The 18031-nt window shown below is 33.5% G+C and overlaps 1 protein-coding gene across 3 annotated transcripts in view; it reads left to right on the top strand.

Moving 5' to 3' along the window:
- The window catches only part of CRIM1 (cysteine rich transmembrane BMP regulator 1), a 145627-nt gene that overhangs the window by 110193 nt on the left and 17403 nt on the right, over positions 1-18031 (top strand). For all 3 annotated transcript variants that reach the window (XM_034428173.3, XM_087883030.1, XM_034428174.3), the window contains 2 exons: positions 8646-8774; positions 10149-10305. In XM_034428173.3, the coding sequence (XP_034284064.2) occupies positions 8646-8774; positions 10149-10305 (286 nt within the window). The remainder of the gene's footprint in view (positions 1-8645; positions 8775-10148; positions 10306-18031) is intronic.

The following is an 18031-nucleotide window of genomic DNA, read 5'->3' on the forward strand; positions in this document are numbered from 1 at the left end:
ACTGGTATTTTTCATGTAATGAACTCAGGGAAAAGAAAAGCTGTCTGGAATGCTAACTATGAAGATGGAAAACATTTAGTCACCCTTGGAATGATATGAATGTTTTTCCAGGAAGCTTAAGTAAACGCATATTCTATAGCGCAGAAGGCAGTATTTAACTTTTTTTTGGAAGATTGACAATGTTCCACAAAGAGCACAGAAGTTTAAAAAGGATCATTAAAAATAGTTCTGTCAGAGGCAAACAAACTATTGAGTTAGCTAAATATTTCTGCTTATTTTGAGGCATTTGACTTCATTTTTAAATAATGCAAAAATATTTTAGAAATGTTAAACATTTACAACTATAGCTTACATTTAATGTTATCTTCTATAAAAATAATGTCCTGTACAAGGATATATTCCACCTTTTGACTGTGTTGTTTATCCTGCTACACTACCAAGAATTGATTTTCATGACTTTGGAAGAATGAACAGACACTAGGATTTGGCCTACTTACCATTTTAAACCACAAAACCAGAGTAAGGGTTGGTCTTACAATATATTATTAATTTTAAGCACCCCTTAATAATTATATTTTTACTTCATAAACATAAATTATATAAATTACTTTTTGACTTCCCCTGCCAAAAACTTTCTGTTCTTTTCCTTCTCATGAACAGAAATAATTGTTAGGGAATGCAAAATGCTGTGGGAGTCACTTAATAACTTTCCAGATGCCTGAAAAATGAATACATGTCTGTTTATGTATGAAGTTTTTGCTTTTCTGAATAGGAGAAATACCCTTAAAGCTTATGGTGGAAACACATTACTGTACTTTCCATACTTAAATGTAACACCAGAAAGCCTTACCATAGGAGAAAATTGATAAGATTTCCAGGAAAATTCAGACTTCAGAATTTTGGTGACATTTGTACTGCAAAGTTGCAAAATTTATGGTCAGTGAAGCCAAATGGCAATATAATGGCCTTTCAAGGTTTTGCTTTCGGTTGTGGATTGGGGGGGGGGGGACCAAAAGAAGAAGAAACTTGATGAATGCTTTGAACCGTAGGATGCATTTGACTTGAGTTTCAAATTGCACAGCTTACAAATAATAATTCTGGTCACAGTACATTTATTATGCAAAACAGATTACTCAGATGCTTTTCCTATGCAGCATTAGTTAAGAATCAGGTTCTGGAACAAGGTTGCCAAAGATAGAAGAGGCTGGTGAAAAATCAGCTGATGAAGTAGAGCAGAGGAAAGCAGGAATGTCAGAAAAGAGAACTAGAAAAAACATGAACCAGAAGAAAACCAATAAGTCAAAGAACCTTGAAGAAAGAGATGAAATTTCTGCTTGCCCATTCATTCTACAATATATTTTTCATTGCTATGCTCATAAAGGCACATTGAGAGGAAACATAGATAAGCTTTTTGAAGAAATAGTAGTTTTCTGCCTGCTTTACAATTTAGTGTGAAATAACAATCTTCAGCTCATCTAAAAATCTTTTGTTCATATCAGATGACTTGAAGGAATGAAGGAGGACTTAATATTTTAGATTGAGTTTAAAATGAAGGAATAGATATGCCTCTCAAGCCTGGATTAGACTTCTCCATCACTGCACGTCGGGAACATATATGTCTATCATTTGGACAGTTGCATAGCTGTTGCATTTATACATCTGCACATGTTAATGTTCTGGCTATGGGGCGCTCAAACAGCAAAGCACAGAACAGGATGTCAGATCAACCAATCAGCAGGCAGAATGCACACCTCTGCACAACACGCAGCTGGGATTTAGATGTGCATGTCTACCTGTCTATAACCATCTGCAACCTATGCTTACCCATCAACCCCTTCACAGCATAGGTATGTGGCGACACCTACATGCAGTTGCAGCAATTCTAAATCAAGTTTCAGAAGGAACCACTGTGTATTGAACACTCCAGGGTGTACATTTCATTCTTTAACTCTCTAGGTCTTGTAATCACCTACCAACTCTGGGTTTTTGAATAACAGTAGAAATCCAGTTCCTGCCTATTCTACTAATGAATGAGAAAATAAAGTTAAGTTATGCTTTCTTTCTACTTAGTTGATAAAATTGAGCAGACCAACATATATGATGATCAGCAGTACATGTTGTTTGGGAGAATGCAGCCATTGTTTGAATATTCCCCAATAAGTTATGTTGAAATATGATCTCCTCTGTTCCTGTCCATAACAGTTTCTTCCATCATAATGCTTTGCAGTATTTCTCTTAAGTCTTCTTATTAGGTGCTAGATTTTTTTTCTGGTTAGTCTGGAAAGAGAATTTAAATTGTCTAGTTCAGCTGTATAATACCTCCTTTAATCAGAACTGAAGAAATTCCTCTTTTTTATCCTGAAATTTGTCTTGTGAGGCATTGATACAAAGTTCTGTTTGTGCTAATGGACTTTTGTATTCTAGGGAACAGAAAATTTTCTCTTTCTTGGCAAAGTAAACAAAATTTTTCCTTCACACTTATTCTGCTTTCACATTGAACATTCGGTGTGAGAGAAAAGGAGATTTTGTGTGTTTTTATAATATTAAAAGTATGTACATGCTTATGAAAAAAGACAACCAAAATCTAATTGAGAATAAATATCAAATATGCTGGCAGATGGAGTATATAGTGTTATTAGATAGTTTTAACTGAAATCCATTCAGTGAAAGGCAATAAAAATGGATGCGTTTTGAAAAGTCTAAATGAACGCCAAGATTAATTAGAGGTGGTTACTGATTAATGCTTCTTTTTAACACAGCATGATCTGGATGATTGGACAAATTATTTGAAGGGTTTTGGACTAAGAATTTTGTACTTCGAAGGCAATGCATTTAGCCATCCTGAGCTGAGTGAAAAACAATCCTGGTTTACTAAAAATCCTAGGAAAGCATAAAGAATTTGAATCTCTTCTTGTGAGTGCCTTTAGATCTCTTAGAACTCTATAGAATCTGATCTACTTTTCTAATAGAATTTTTTTGACCATTCTTGCAAATAGATGCAGGCTCTAAAACATTCAAGATTTTCTGTAAAAAAAATATAGTGTATACAGTGTTTAATGAGGCAAGAAAGTTTGTCAATTTCAATTTTAGATTGAAAGTGGACTAGTTGTCACAAAAAAACAAAATAGGTAGAGAAAACTAGAAAATCAACATTATGAGTTTTTCATGGATAAGACTACGAACACTTTGGCTCTATTAATATTAAATGGTTGGTGACCTACTCAGATAGAATTGTTCAGCAAATCATATTTAAAGAAGGAAAGGGTTGAAATAAAAATTAAAGTTTACTTTTAGCATACTTAAAATACTCAAAAATCAAATTGCTGAATATTTACAGAGGCAGATATCAGTTCCTGGATTAAAGAATTCACTAACTGTATTAAATGAAACCTGAAGCTAGGAAAACGAGTTTGAAGTGTTATGTTAATCATTTTAAAATAGCTATAACATTAAATAAAATAAAATGGCAACATTAACTTACATTATTTAATATTGCAGTGTGAGTTAATTTTTCCCATTTAGACTCTTTTTCCATAATGTTTTAGACTTAGGAAATCATTTTAATGGTGTCTTTCATAATTACATTACAATAACACATTAATAAATTTGTGTGTATGTCTCTGTGTGTGTAATGCTTATTACTTAAACCTAATATTAATATTAAAGGATACATTTTTTCTTACATTCTTCCATTTCTAAAATGTATAGCAATGACAAGTAATTTTCTGTTTATTGTCTCATCATCTGTTCACTCAGGCTTTCTCCTGCAGTTTGTCAAAGACAGCACTGAAAGACTAACCTAGATCACATGACCATATGGGCTTTTTCAAACTTAACTGTTTGCCTATTCAAATAGCTAGAAGCCTGACTGTAGTTGGCTTTATTTGTTGAGTCTTGTTCAGTGAAGTGAGAAGAGCTGCGGGGGTGTTTGTTTTGTTTTGTTTTAAAAGCTACATTTTTGTGGGGGGTGGGAAATGAAATTATTTCTTTTGTTCTCTTTCTCAGCTTATTAGGACTCAGGCATGCGTATAAAATTGCTGTATCTCAAGAGGTATCTCTGTGAATGGAAGAAGATAGTGATAAACTTGTTTTTAAAAAGCCTAAAAGGAAAATGAACATAATGGAAATAGTTATAGAATATTTCACATATTATAAAGAAAAAGTCTACAATAATTTACCTTGTAGTAAAGATATTCTGACATTATTCAGGAAAAAAACTAATGGTTATCTTTCCAAATTTTAGAAAAATAGTGTAATTGGAAAACAGGAGATATTTGTGAATGAAAATAGGACTGTCAGTGGATGAGAGACAGTTTTAAAGAGCTAAATATATATGGTTCATTTATTGATGATTTATAGATATTAGATTAGTATGAATATGTATGTACATACATACATATACACACACACACACACACACACACACACATATATATATACACCATATTTTAACCTAAAATTATATGTATATAATTTTATATAATATATTGTATAATGTTATATAATAAAATAGAATAAGCAGAGCATCTGAAAAAAAACTTTCAGTACTGATTTTCTCATAGGGTATATGTACATTTGGAAAAGACATATAAAGACATTTCCAGCTGCATAATCTTTTCTCTCCTTCATGGAACACGGTGCAAGAAAGATACTAAAATAAAAATGTAATGAAAATACACTATGAATGTTTAAAAACTGATGTGTGGAGCTACCCAGTGTTTGGATAAAGATGTCATCTAGCTCTACATGTTCATTCCAAAGTGAGATAGTTGATGTGACATTAATAATAGAATAAGAATGCCAAGAAACAAAGAAAATACTAATATTTATAAATGATGTTTGCATCAGAATAGTGAGGAGCCAGGGATTTGGGGGCTACAGTGGCTGGGAATGTCTCAGCTCAGGTTGGTTTACCAGCTACAACCTTTCATGGACAACAATAACATGTTTTAATAGCATCATGTTAGACTGTTATAATATCCTTTAATGTTGTTCACAGTTCAAAGATTCTACCAAAGTTGTTTACTGAGCACTGTGTTATGATTAGGATTTACACATTATCTACCACATATATTGAGAATAGACACTATTTCTGGTTTTACTTATTATTCCATTATATAATATAAGCTCCCACATTATTTGATGTATGTTTATACCTCTGTAATATTTCTTGACTTTTCATTTTTTAATCTGATAAGTAATATTAAGCATTATCATCATAGAAATATTTGATATTACTTATATTTATGTAGACCTGCCATAATAACAACTGATACAATTCATTTATTTCCTAAATTCAAAATTTGTCTTATGTATCTTACATACACTGCATTTCTTTTCAGAATTCAGCCACTAGACATTAGCATACTTGCTCATTTACTCCCACATCTTGATTAAAAGTGTACCCTTTCAGAAATAGTCCATTTTTTATGCAGAAATTTCTACAGTACAAGTTAGTGTATGGCTGGTTCATAAAAGATGAGTAATTTATAATATGTTTACTAAGTTAGTTCAGTAAAAATACGGTACTAAAAATAATCTTAAATTACCAGTTGAATCTAGAAAATATTCTTTTATTTTACTACTACTTGTTAGCAGAAATGCTCATATTTTAAAATCAGAACAATTGTATCTCGTAGGAAATTAAAATATTTTATGTATTTTTGTAAATGGTAAATGTATGTTATAAGGAATAGGTTTATTTTTCTTAGAAGTACTTGCAGCAGATAGGTGTTTAATTTCTTATAGGAAACAGTTTGAAAGATCAGAATTATTTGCTACCTAAAAACTTAATTGGACCTAAAGCTTCTGTAAATATTTGGTTAGTTTACCAACCTAATGCTTCTTAACTTGATTTCAGATTCAGGGAACCTTTTTGTTAACTTTTAGCTTGTTTGATATATACTATAATTTAATATAAATAGTAATTTTAACTTCAAATTAGAATTCTAAAGGATGCTAATGGACAAATAACTGAAGCAGGGAAGATCAAACTAAGATGGAAGAAGTAGCCTATACTGATATTCTGTCAATATATTGTAGAATATTACAAGAACCCCTGAGAACCAGGTAAAGCTGGATCATCACTATAGCCATTACCAAGTCAGAAATGATCACAAAGTGATGTGTAGAAATACGACAAGTAACAGAAAAGGAATTGAATATGGTTCCAAGCAAACTGTACCAGCAATTCTGGAGAATAACACCTTGGCCAACAGTTTGCAAAAGGACAATTTATATACAAGTACCAAAAAAAAAAAAAAAAGGATGTGAGAACATGCAAGTTACTGCTGAATATCCTCAATTTCACATGCCAGCAAAATTATGTTTAGGATGATCCCACACAAATTCAAGATCTTCAAACTGATTTTAGAAAAGACCAAGGGACAAGAAGCATTATTGTTGATATATTCTGGATAATTGAGAAAAATTAACACTAAAAACAAAGTCATTACATGTTTCATTGCCAGCCCTTGACTGTGTCAATCATGTCAAGCTGTGGAATCTTCTTAGGAAAATGGGAATCCCAGAATATTTCATTGTTCTCATAAATACAGGATAATAAACAGGATATGAAGGAAGAATATAGATAGTCTGTGGTGAATCTAAATGGCTCTAGGTGGCAAAGGAGTGAGATAAGGCCATATAGTCTCGCTTTATTTATTCACCCTAGATACTGAACTTTGAAGGAGGATGGTTCGGAAGTTGAATGTGGTTTTAAAATTAGAGGAATAACCTGCACTATGGGGATGATCATATGCCTGAATGATCTACAAGCTCTAGTAAATAAAAATAAATGAACACCATGAGTTTAAATGCAAATTTAAATGCAAATATAAAGAAAACAAAACTAACTACAACAGGGCCAGCAGTCAGCCTTAGATTTTGACAATGAAGATATTGGAAGTGGTGGATAGCTTCTGTTTAAAAAACCAGTAGTCAGGAAATACACCATGGCTAACACTAGTAGGTAACTATGAAGGTTTTGGAAAATATATTCCAAAGCCACAATGTATGTAATGGAAATATGCACCCAATGGTTTTCCCTATGACACCATTGGAAGAAAAGGTTAACTTTAAAGAAACAGGACAGAGTATTGAAGCTTTTGAACCATGGTATTGGAGAAGATTCTTCATAATATGAGTAGCTAAGAAAACAAATGGATTATAGAACAAATCAATCAGTATTCTCACTTAGGGCACAAATGATCAGGCACAGGTTGTCATACTATGGGCACTTTGTGTAAAGATGCAGCTCTGTTGAAGAGTCCATAATTCTAGAAAGGATAAGAGAAAAAGATGATTGGCAGCACGGTGGAGAAACTTAATTACACTGGTTAATGGGTGCAGAAGATCTGAAGGGCCAGGATAGGAACAAATTATTCTAGTGAAAACCTACCTATGCTTATGACTTGATGGCAGATAATCACATATCCGGATGGGGGCTATTTATATGATGGCAAAGTTTTAAATTGTTTAAATTCTGAGATCAATAAATCATCAATGCTAAGCAATTTTGGGGAATTGGATAAAATAAAATTTAGTCTTCATTAAAATTCTATCCTGATTGCTAAAATATATATTGTTAAACTGTTCCTATAATTTATTGCAATAATTAGAAGAATTCTAAAGCAAAATTGAAGAGTTTGTCTGATTGATAATGATTTTATTAATACACTTCCTTTTCTAACTTCAGTTTGAAAAAGCTTCTTGTTAGATCTAATTTAATTCAAAAGCTTTAATTTTCAGCATTGATCGGGTCAGTGGAATTTTATTCCTGAATAACTTGCACTGCTCCTTTCTTTAAAAAACTCTTAAGGATTTTAATTACCTCTAGGTTATAATTAGCACATAAAGCATTCTCTTTTTTCATAAATCTGTTACTTGCAATTTATAACACGTTTTGTTTGTTTAAATATACTACTCATTAAAAATAATTCTAATGCAAGGGCAAGGGTAATTCAAGTTTTAAAAAGTACAGCTTTATATAGCTACCAATAGTAGCAACTTAAAAGTTTACAAGAAACTAAAACCAATTTTACCCAAATTTTAAAAATGGATAAACAAGTAAATTTAGTATGTCCACACTGCCGCTTATATAAAAAAGCATTTCTTAGTTGTCTCAGTCCTAAATTCTGTTGGGCTTTTATTAATGAACACGAACATGTAAATTGATTTGGAAGTAGGCTGGCCGCTAGGCCAGTTCTACAGGCATAGCATGTTCCTAGAATTTTAAACCTATTAGCAACTTTAACAATGCATTAGTTGCAACTTCTGAGCCACTTTCCAAGGCAGCTTCTCTTACAATCTATTGCACTAGTCCAATTTTGACAGGAACTGTCATAAATGGTTAACCCAGCCATCAGGCAAAGAGCTTTAGTTGCAAAACTTGTGTCCCCATTATTAGCAATGGTTTTAGAGAACTCCTATGATAACTACATTTGAGTTTGAATTATGGTTTCAGGCCTTTAAAGGAATAGTCTATATATCAAAGCCTTATTATTCGTTTGTTTTTTTGCTAGCTTGCTTATATTTCACATTTCTTAACCTCCCTCCCACATTTCCACTAGTGACTTTTAGAATTTAATATGATACACTGTATCAAAGATTTGTAATTTATAACCATATGTTCCCTTTTTCATTAGAGCCAACCTACATCACAATAGGTCCACCTACATGTCCTCCTCTGGTGAACTGTACACTAAAAGAAACAGACTGTATTTATGACTTCAAAGTAGATCAAAATGGTTGTCGCATTTGCCAGTGTAAAACTAGTAAGTACAAATACTATGTTCAGTTATCTTGTTTGAAAAAAATATTCTTAAATTTCATATTGGTATTTTTCCTCAAAATTCAGTTGGCTCATGCACAATACTGTTTTTAATGGAAATTCCTGCTTTTCATTTTGCGCCAATATCAGCATGATGGTGTCTACTATCCAAAACATTTTCTTATCCCTGTTACATAGGCTAATCAAGCTGTTTATAGCATAGATTCTTTTTGTTAAATACCTGAAGAGGTTAAAAATAATTACAGATGATTTGTCGTAGCAGTTTTACATATTGGAACAAAAGCTATAAAACATATTGGATCATTTGAAGAAAAAAACCAAAAAGCAATACTATCATAATAGCTAACATTGTGGAAGACTTTAACATGTAATTATAGCTGGCACTTTTCAAACCCGAGAGAGCTTTTGAAAGATTGTCACTTTCAGGCCTCAGGCTTGAAGGAATACTGATTACTATTAATGCAATTCTGCTGCATTTTACTATCAGTTAGTCCATTTTGAGTTTGGCAGGGAAGAAAAAGTTCTATACTGCTTATCTAATGCCCCATATATGAGCTTCCAGCTGGTTTCAAAATATTGTCCTTTGGGCTCTCATCTTCCAGCCCCTTTTTGCTTGTCCTCAATGCAGGCCATAATTCTGGTAATTTAAGGTTATTGTTTATCTTTTTATAATATTGAGGAATATGGCTACTTTGCTCTTTCGTTTTGCATAAACACAAAGTGTCCTGTCGTAGGAACATTTAAACTATAATAAAAACATCATTGCTAATATTATTGACATGTCAGTTTTTTAAAATAACTTTGCATATAAGGGCTGTAACTTGCAGTTTTCAGCTCCTTAAAGATGAGACACTGAAAACATTTGATTTCTTAGGCAGCACCAGGTAAAGCATAGAGCTATCTTAAAATATTGTAATGGTCAGCTTTCCAATTAGCAAGTTACTTTCCAGTCATAAGTATCAAAATCCTAAGAATTTTCTTTCCTTTTATTGCTTAGCTGCCTTCTGAATGCAAAGAAGAATGATCAAGAAAAAGCACAAGGGCAGGGCAATATAAAAATAAAACCCATTAATGTATTTTATTAGCCTTTATTAGATAACTGCCTTGTCCATAAATTTATTTAAAATTTATGTATCATTTCATGAAAATGTTATGTTGATACTGAATAGTATATTTTATATTATAAGCCACTTTGAGAATATTTAAAATCTGGAATTTAGATAATCAGACAATATAGTAGAAATCATACCATTGTAGGTGACTGGGGAAAGATGAGAATTCTGTATCCATATGCCTTTACTTGTTGAGACAAATAATCATTGTCTCTTTTTACTAAACTTCCTGTGTTCTTTTACAGGGGAAGAACGATGTACCGATCTCATGTCAGATTGTTCCTTGGACTGTGACTTTGGTTTCCAAACTGATGTCCATAACTGTAAGATCTGTCAGTGCCACCCACGGCCTAAGAAATGCAAAGCCATAGTATGTGACAAGTACTGTCCCTTTGGATATTTGTACGTATTCTTATTTTAAAAGTATATTTACCACAGTTGTGTATGTCTTTAACATTGTGTAACGCAAAGCCTAGTAACAATTTATATGTTACATGTTGAAGACAGGAAGTATATAAAGACACAAAAAATATTATTAGGTAAAAATATTTTACCTTTATTAAGGTAAGGCTCAAGGTTGACTCAGCCTTCCATCCTTTCTAAAGTAGGTAAAATGAGGATCCAGTTTGTGGGGGCAATAAGCTGACTTTGTATAAATATACAAAAGTATGAAGGCTATTGCTTAATGTATTGTAAGCCGCCCTGAGTTTCCGGAGAAGGGCGGCATATAAATCAAATTTTTTAAAAAAGGTAAATCTTAAATAGTTTTGAATGAAGAAGTAGAGTTTCAATGAGAGTTATTTTGCTTCATTTATTTAATAAAGCAGAACAAAATGGAAAAAATGAAACATTAAAAAATAGTCAAAAAAAAAGAAAAGAGGGAATAAGATGCAGTTACAACATAAAATATATATAGAAGAGCTTATCATGAATATATAGATGTATATACATGAAGTTTTTATAGAACAACTTCAGAGAAAATAACTATAGTTCAATGTAATTATCCATGCATAATCTACATCTATTGGCATCTTGTTCATAAGTTGCAAATAATATCAGTTCTTCCATCCACTGTGTAATTTGCTCCATAAATTTGTCCATTGTTGAAGAACTAATATTCAGGTTTTAGAGAAAAGTACAAAAATCAATTTCCATTGCCAGTTGTCAATGCAGTAAGTATGTAGTTCCAAAGAATGCATGCATCAAAAATATTTGTTTCAAATCAAATTCATAAATATAACAATTTCACAGAACATAGCAAATTTAGGATATTGCAACAGCATGTTTACATGAAGTATTATTATGGTTTCATCCTCAACAATCCAGTAATTTACTTACTCTTCTCTGTACAAATGCAATGGGATCCAACAATTCCGAACTCTTGTTTTAGTTGTATAAGCAATAATCTAAGATCCAATGATGTTTTGGTATTAAGGTTAAAACATTTTCTCATTGTTTAAGCAAAATGGAGGTCTCTAGTTCCCTATTTCAGCCAGTCTTTACAGTTTATATATTAAATTGATAATATCATTATAAGGATTGATTGTGGGCTTTTCTGTTTTATACAGTTTAAAGATCACTTCTAATAACATAAGTGTTTTATCAATTTTGTGACCTAGTTTTCTCTACAGCTTCAATTTAGTATGAGGAAAAAATGAACATACCAGAAATAATAACCACAGTTTTTGGATCAATATGATTGCAGCAGGAAATATATAAAAACTATTATATTTGTAATTCCACACAGTTCAGTTAACTAAAGATGTCATATACAAATACTCCAAATGGGCCAAGGAGATTTACGTTTATTGTAATTATTGATCTAAAATTGGTGAACGTGGTTTTGAGGACAGGGGGTCCACGTGTCCCCATAGCTGTTCCACCAATAGGTATCCTTAGATTAGATGTAATTGCAAATTAGACTCATTTGGAAACTCAAAAGCCCTGGACCGGGGGACGGGTATTGTTAGCCTCTTTCTCAGCAGCCAGTATTTAAGGCATGCTATGATTCAGAAGGCAGGGGTCAACCATAAATTTTAGTTATGAAGCTTGCTGCTGCATGAATTTGTTGAGATCGTTTCTAAAGCCATCCAAATTGACTGCCATTATCACAGCTGCTGGCATAGTCCCTTCGGGGAGAAGGGCGGGATATAAATTAAATAAATAAATAAATAATAAATAAATAAATAAATAAATAAATAAATAAATAAATAGTTTCTATAGGCTTAACTAAGTCCGAGTGACTCTTCCTGCATTTAATTTTAATTGATTAAGCTCCTCTAGTTCTAACTTTACTTTCTCTCCATGTTATCTGTGCCATTCATGATACCTATATTGTGTCTCACCTTTGTCTCCTTAATTCTAAGCTAACCAGCCATAATTACAAAAGGGCTCCATGGTTGTCATTTTTTGTGTCTTTTCATTTTGTACAATTCCACCCTAAGGTACAGTTGCCAGTACTCTACACAATGTTCCAAATATGTGGAAGGCGGGAGGAGGGAGGTTATTCCCCCGTTGCTGTGGAATTTATAGAAGGCAGGCTGTATTAACATGTCTCTCTCTTATTAAATTCAGTGCAGCTGATAAATGCAGTAATGCAGTTTTTTCTACTGCAATTGAAGGAGTTTTGTTTTCTGTTTTCTACTCTTGGAAATATGTGAATATTTAAAGTGTTCCAGCAATACATCCACCATACTTTACATGAAACTCTTGATATTAAATATTCTTCTCAAAGAAAATTTCTCTTCTTTTCTTTAGCTAGAATTAACACTTTTTAGCAACAGTTCAGAATTGGTTTTTAATTATTAAATCCAGATCATACAGAATGATTTATCTGAAGCAGTTAAATTTAAAAACTTCTTCTTTAACAAAGCATAACTGATATCCTTTTTAGAATAGAATAGAATATTTTATAGACCAAGTATGATTGGACTCACAAGGAATTTGTCTCCAAGTGCATAAACTCTTAGTGTACATACAAACAACGAGGTAATATAATCAGGTGTTCAGCAGAGTGATGGCACGAGGAAAAAACTGTGTCTAGTTGTTTTGGCCTCCAATGCTCTATAGTTGTTGAACTGTTAAGTTTTTCTTTACTAGGAATATTAATAGTCTAAATAAAGGCTGAAAATCAAAATTTAATCCAGATAAGGTAAGGGGTTATTCTCCAGTAGCATTGCTGACCTAGAAATAAGAATTTAGCTTGTCTTCAGTGTTATAGCGTCAACTATGATCTGACTTTGCTCCTGGATGCTAAGTTGGCCAGGTTTATGTTTGCTCAGCTGTCTAATGCCTCTGTTCTTGGAAACATAAGATCTTGCCATGGTAACATATGCATCAGTTATAATAGGTTTGATTATTTAATTATGTGAGGTTTTCTGTGTAGGGCTGGTTTTGAAGAGTGGCTATACATACAATGTATGCTGAGGCTAGCATATATGATAATCTTATTAAAACATTGATTTCTAGTTTTTTCTTAGGAGGAATTAATTTAAGATCAGGACATTTAAGAACCTTAATTAAGTTCTGTAAGGATTTTTTTTAGTAGCTGAGAACCATGTAGCAGTAGAAGGAAATACGTTTTCTGAAACTAGCAGAAAAATTACATGTATTTTTCTAGTAATATCAGTATCCTTTCTGCTTCTTTCTAAAGGCCTAAGCTCCACTTCCTATCCCTTGGGGTCCACATAGTCCTATGGGTCTCTTCCCACCCCACCGCATCACATTCACACATTTACCTTTTGAAGAACTTCAAGGCTCAGGAGGTCAAGTTAGGGAAAAAGGATAGGCCACTCCATTGCTGGAACACATGGTACAATTGAGGAGAAGAAATCCTGCTGGTTTTCCTTTCATTCTAGGTAGTTTTAGCTCCCCCGATGTTAGCTGTGCTAGCATAAAGCTAACATAGCTAATGCTGGAGGAGCTAAGACCAGCAGGCTTTCTTCTCATTGATAGCACTAGCCTTAGCTGCCCCAGTGTTAGTTGTGCTAGTGCTAGTGAGAAGAAATCCTGCCGGTTTTCCTTTCCACGCTAGACAGACATAGCTTCACCAGTATGAAGCTAAACTAGCATAAAGCTAAGACTCTGGTGAAGAAAGGAAAACTGACAGGATTTCTTCTCCCCATTTACACCACATGGCCCAATAATGAAGCAGCCTGTCCTCCTTCCCTACCCCAAATTCCTGAGCTCTGGATATCTTTGAAAGGTAAAAGAGCAAACAATGACTGGGGTGGGTGGGGAGTGTGTGTGGAATCTGGTCCTGTGGCAAAGCAACCCCAGTTCCTGTGGGGACTTGATGTGGCAGAATGGGAGGGGAGGAATAGGTAGGGGGGGCAAACTGCAGCTTCTTTGCGGTTGGTCGTAAAAATGAATGAGCATAGGAGTGTGATGCAACAGACATAAGTTTGGGTCTGGGTCATAACTACCTGTTGCAGTCTCTGTCATAATTTCAAATGGTTACTAAGTAACCTGATGTAAGACTAGGACTACCTGTACGGTATTCCATGAATTGCTGATCCAGGGGTTGACAGAATATCAGTTTCCTCACTTTCTCCATCCAAATATATGACCTTGATTTTTGATGGTTTAAACTTCCATGCTTAAGTATTTTTCAGAGTAACATACCAATTTTGTCACTCCCCAATGCCTTAGAAGTTATTAAAATATTCCCCAGTACAACCTGTGTATTCACTGTTGTATTTCTGTTTATTTCATCAGTGAACTATGCCCTTTTTCTAAAAACGCAAAGCACTGAATCAGTTGAGGACTAAGCTAGACTTCATCTTTTTTGGGAGTTGGTCAGTTGCTTGGAATTTTAGCAATCACAATGCCTGCCCTCACAAAATGCTTCCTTACTAGTGAGGTTAAGAGAAGAATTGGAGCCTGAAAGTTTCTCTTTCTCTTTCACATATACAGTATACAGGCATGTGAAAGAGATACCTCATATCCAGACCAGTTCTCACTTTTGCTATCCACAGTTCAGGTCTCACTTGTTTGACTTTTCTGAGCTGAGCCTCAGGCTCTTCGTTTACTCCTGTTATCACATGTCACCTCCAATCACTTTTTCCTCCAAATCAGACATCCACAACTATGCTACTTTTTATTTGTTCTCACACATTTTAATCCAGTTACTCTTAACAGTGGTGCCAAGTTCATTTCTTTGAATTTCTGAGCAGCTATAAATATTTTATCACAGAGGTTGTCTCTCTTTTATTCTATTGATCCTGTTAGCATGGAACAAGTCAGTCATGAGATTCAGCCCACCAAATCTTTTGTTATATATGCCTTCCTGTATTAAGTCTTTAACTTCATCTAGTTTGTTTCCTGTGCTCTGCATATTGCTATGTAAATTTATGAGCCAATGTCCTCCTCATATTAATAAAACAGATCCCATTCCTCTTTTGATGCTTAAAGTTCTTATCTAAAGATCTTACATCTGAATTTTCTTTTGTCAGGCCCCACAATATTTGCATTTAAAGTTAAATCAAGCTTACCATTTTTCAAATACATTTTTCCAGTCCTTGTGGGATGTGATGTATCTCACAACAACAATCTCTCCTATAGAAATCATAAGCCACAGTCTCAGAAATCTAGTTTCTCATATTTCATAACCAGTCGTTCTTTTTTATACTTTCCAATGCTCTTCTGTCAATTGAACCCTCAACTATTTGAGCTTTTTGGCCTAATATTTCTAAAGCTGAGCAATACAGTTATAGTTGCTCTTGGCAAAATTGTTGGTCCTATGGAGATAAGGAAGAAGGGTTAATTGCCGGGGGGATCTGATGGGTCTTGGCAATAGTTCTGCCCTATTTATTTATCCAAATTTAGGCAAGTTAAAGAATAAAAGAGATGACAATGATTCCTCCAGAAATGGAAAATATAAGCAATGTTAAGGGTGATATCAGACTTGTAAACTAGTAGTTCCACGTAAAAGTAAAGGCTCATTCTTTACCCTGTTCCATTAATTATAGGGGCTAACTACTTATTACTCTTAAGAAAATGTTGTTAAGACAACCAAGGCAAGATTGAACATGGCCATATTTTTTCTTGAGTTAGATTCTATACTGGTACCCCATCTAGTGGATAAAGCAACAGTTGCAGCTGAAAGTTTAAATAAAAGCTGAAGGAAATTACTAACGAGGGAAAATAAAATATAGAGAACTGTAGCCTGACCAAGATTGTAGGAGTCTAAACATAAATCACATTCTTTCTGTATAGTGCCTGAGATCAGTTATTAGTATACTAGTATTAGTAATAACAGTAATGGCTGCTATTGCATGTAGGATGGATATTACTTAAATTGCTTATAGTTTGTATTTGTTGCCATGTTTACCAAACTTTTGAGTTCTGGAAATCCAGATAAGGAATTTATTTATTCACAAAGGCTTATAAGCTTTCCAAACAACAGACTCCAAACAACAGACTGAGCAGCCTATAGCTCCCCTAAATAGTCAGTTTGTTTGTTTGTTTGTTTGTTTGTTTTTTAATTTGATTTATATGCCGCCCTTCTCCGGAGACTCAGGGCAGCTTACAATGCGTTAAGCAATAAATATATAGCAAATAACAAATATAGCAATTAAACCATGCATTGCAATGCAGATAAAAACCAGAGGGTTTCTTTCAGTACACTTGTTTCTCAGCTCACAGCGACAATGTAAGCTATGGTCAATTGATCACAATTTCCAACATTCCCTAACAACTTCTAACAAGCATAGGCAATGGGGAAGTCTTCAATAGGCAGTCAGAAGTCATGGTCACACAAGTCACTTAACAACATACAATTCTCACTTAACCATGGTAACTGTGGTACCTTAACAATGGTAAAATGATGTTGCTAAGCAACACGGTCACATGATGTGCTTTATGACCTCATTGCTTAGCAATTGCAGTTCCTGTCCCAATTACCATTACAACCCAAAGACTATCAATACAATAAAACCAATTCTTTATTGAAGAGATTTGTACTTGAATCTGACCCAGGTTCAAAGGACAAATATATAAATCACATCTGAAATATTAATTAGTGATTATTTAGCAGTAGTGATTTTTTTTTTCACATCTAGTTTAAAGTAGTAGTGGTGTTAGCGAAAATTATGCAGAAATTTACAGCACAGCTTTCAGTCAGAAAAAGAAACCCATGTCTAGCGATGTTTGCTTGTAAGCATATTTAGGAACATACAAGTAGGTAAAACAAGAAATATATGATTGCATTTTCTTTTGACTTAAATTTCAGAAATAAACTATCTGATGTGGAGAGGCAACATTGGAATTTTTATCCCTTTTTAAATTTCTGTTTCTCAGTAAAAATCTATAGAAAGCTAACCCCTTACAAACAAATAGTTCAAATGATTTGAAGAACGAGACCACTTTGCATTGTGATTATTGCCTAGCACTGAAGAGGAGAAATTGTAGCTGTTTCAGTGTAAAAACTGAATATGCAATAGCAACAATTGCTATCTATTGGCAAGTAAAACAAGAAAAGTTACCACTTATTGTGGAAAATCACTTATCTGACTTAATCTATAATTTATGGAGATTGTATTTATTGTTTAAAAATATTCAAATATTAAACATTAATAATTTGTTAACCATGGTGTTTTTAATATAAAAATGCCGTCTAGGGTTAGGAGAGCATTCAAGGATCCTTCAGATTGCTCTTTTCATTTAATAAAGTTGGTTTGAAACGTGACTCTTACTTTGAGATAGAGCTCCCCCTTTCTCTGAAGACACTGGTAAGGATAGGAGATTTCTCCCCAAAATAATACAGTCTAAACACCAATAGAGCTAAACCATCAGTCAGACAACAAATATATATGTGTGAATGGGATATCCTAGGAATGTCTAAATCTTTCTCATTTGAGGTCCCTTCTAAATCAGTTTGTCTATTATTTACTCAGAAGGATAGGCAAATTACTAGAGAATAAAAGGAGTCCAGACTCTTCTGTAATAAATACAGGTAGTCCTTCAGTTACTACTGTAATTAACCCTACAATTTTGATTGTAAGTGATCACAGTTGTAAAGCAGGTCATCATATGTCCAGAACCAGTTTTATGACCTTTTTCTAACAGTTGTTAAGAAGCCACAATTGTTAAAAGTGAGATGCTGGAGTTGAATCTAGAACTTCTTGTT

This window comes from Pantherophis guttatus, chromosome 1, assembly GCF_059756535.1.
Source record: "Pantherophis guttatus breed Tessera chromosome 1, ASM5975653v1, whole genome shotgun sequence".
In the NCBI taxonomy this organism is placed as follows: Eukaryota; Metazoa; Chordata; class Lepidosauria; order Squamata; family Colubridae; genus Pantherophis; species Pantherophis guttatus.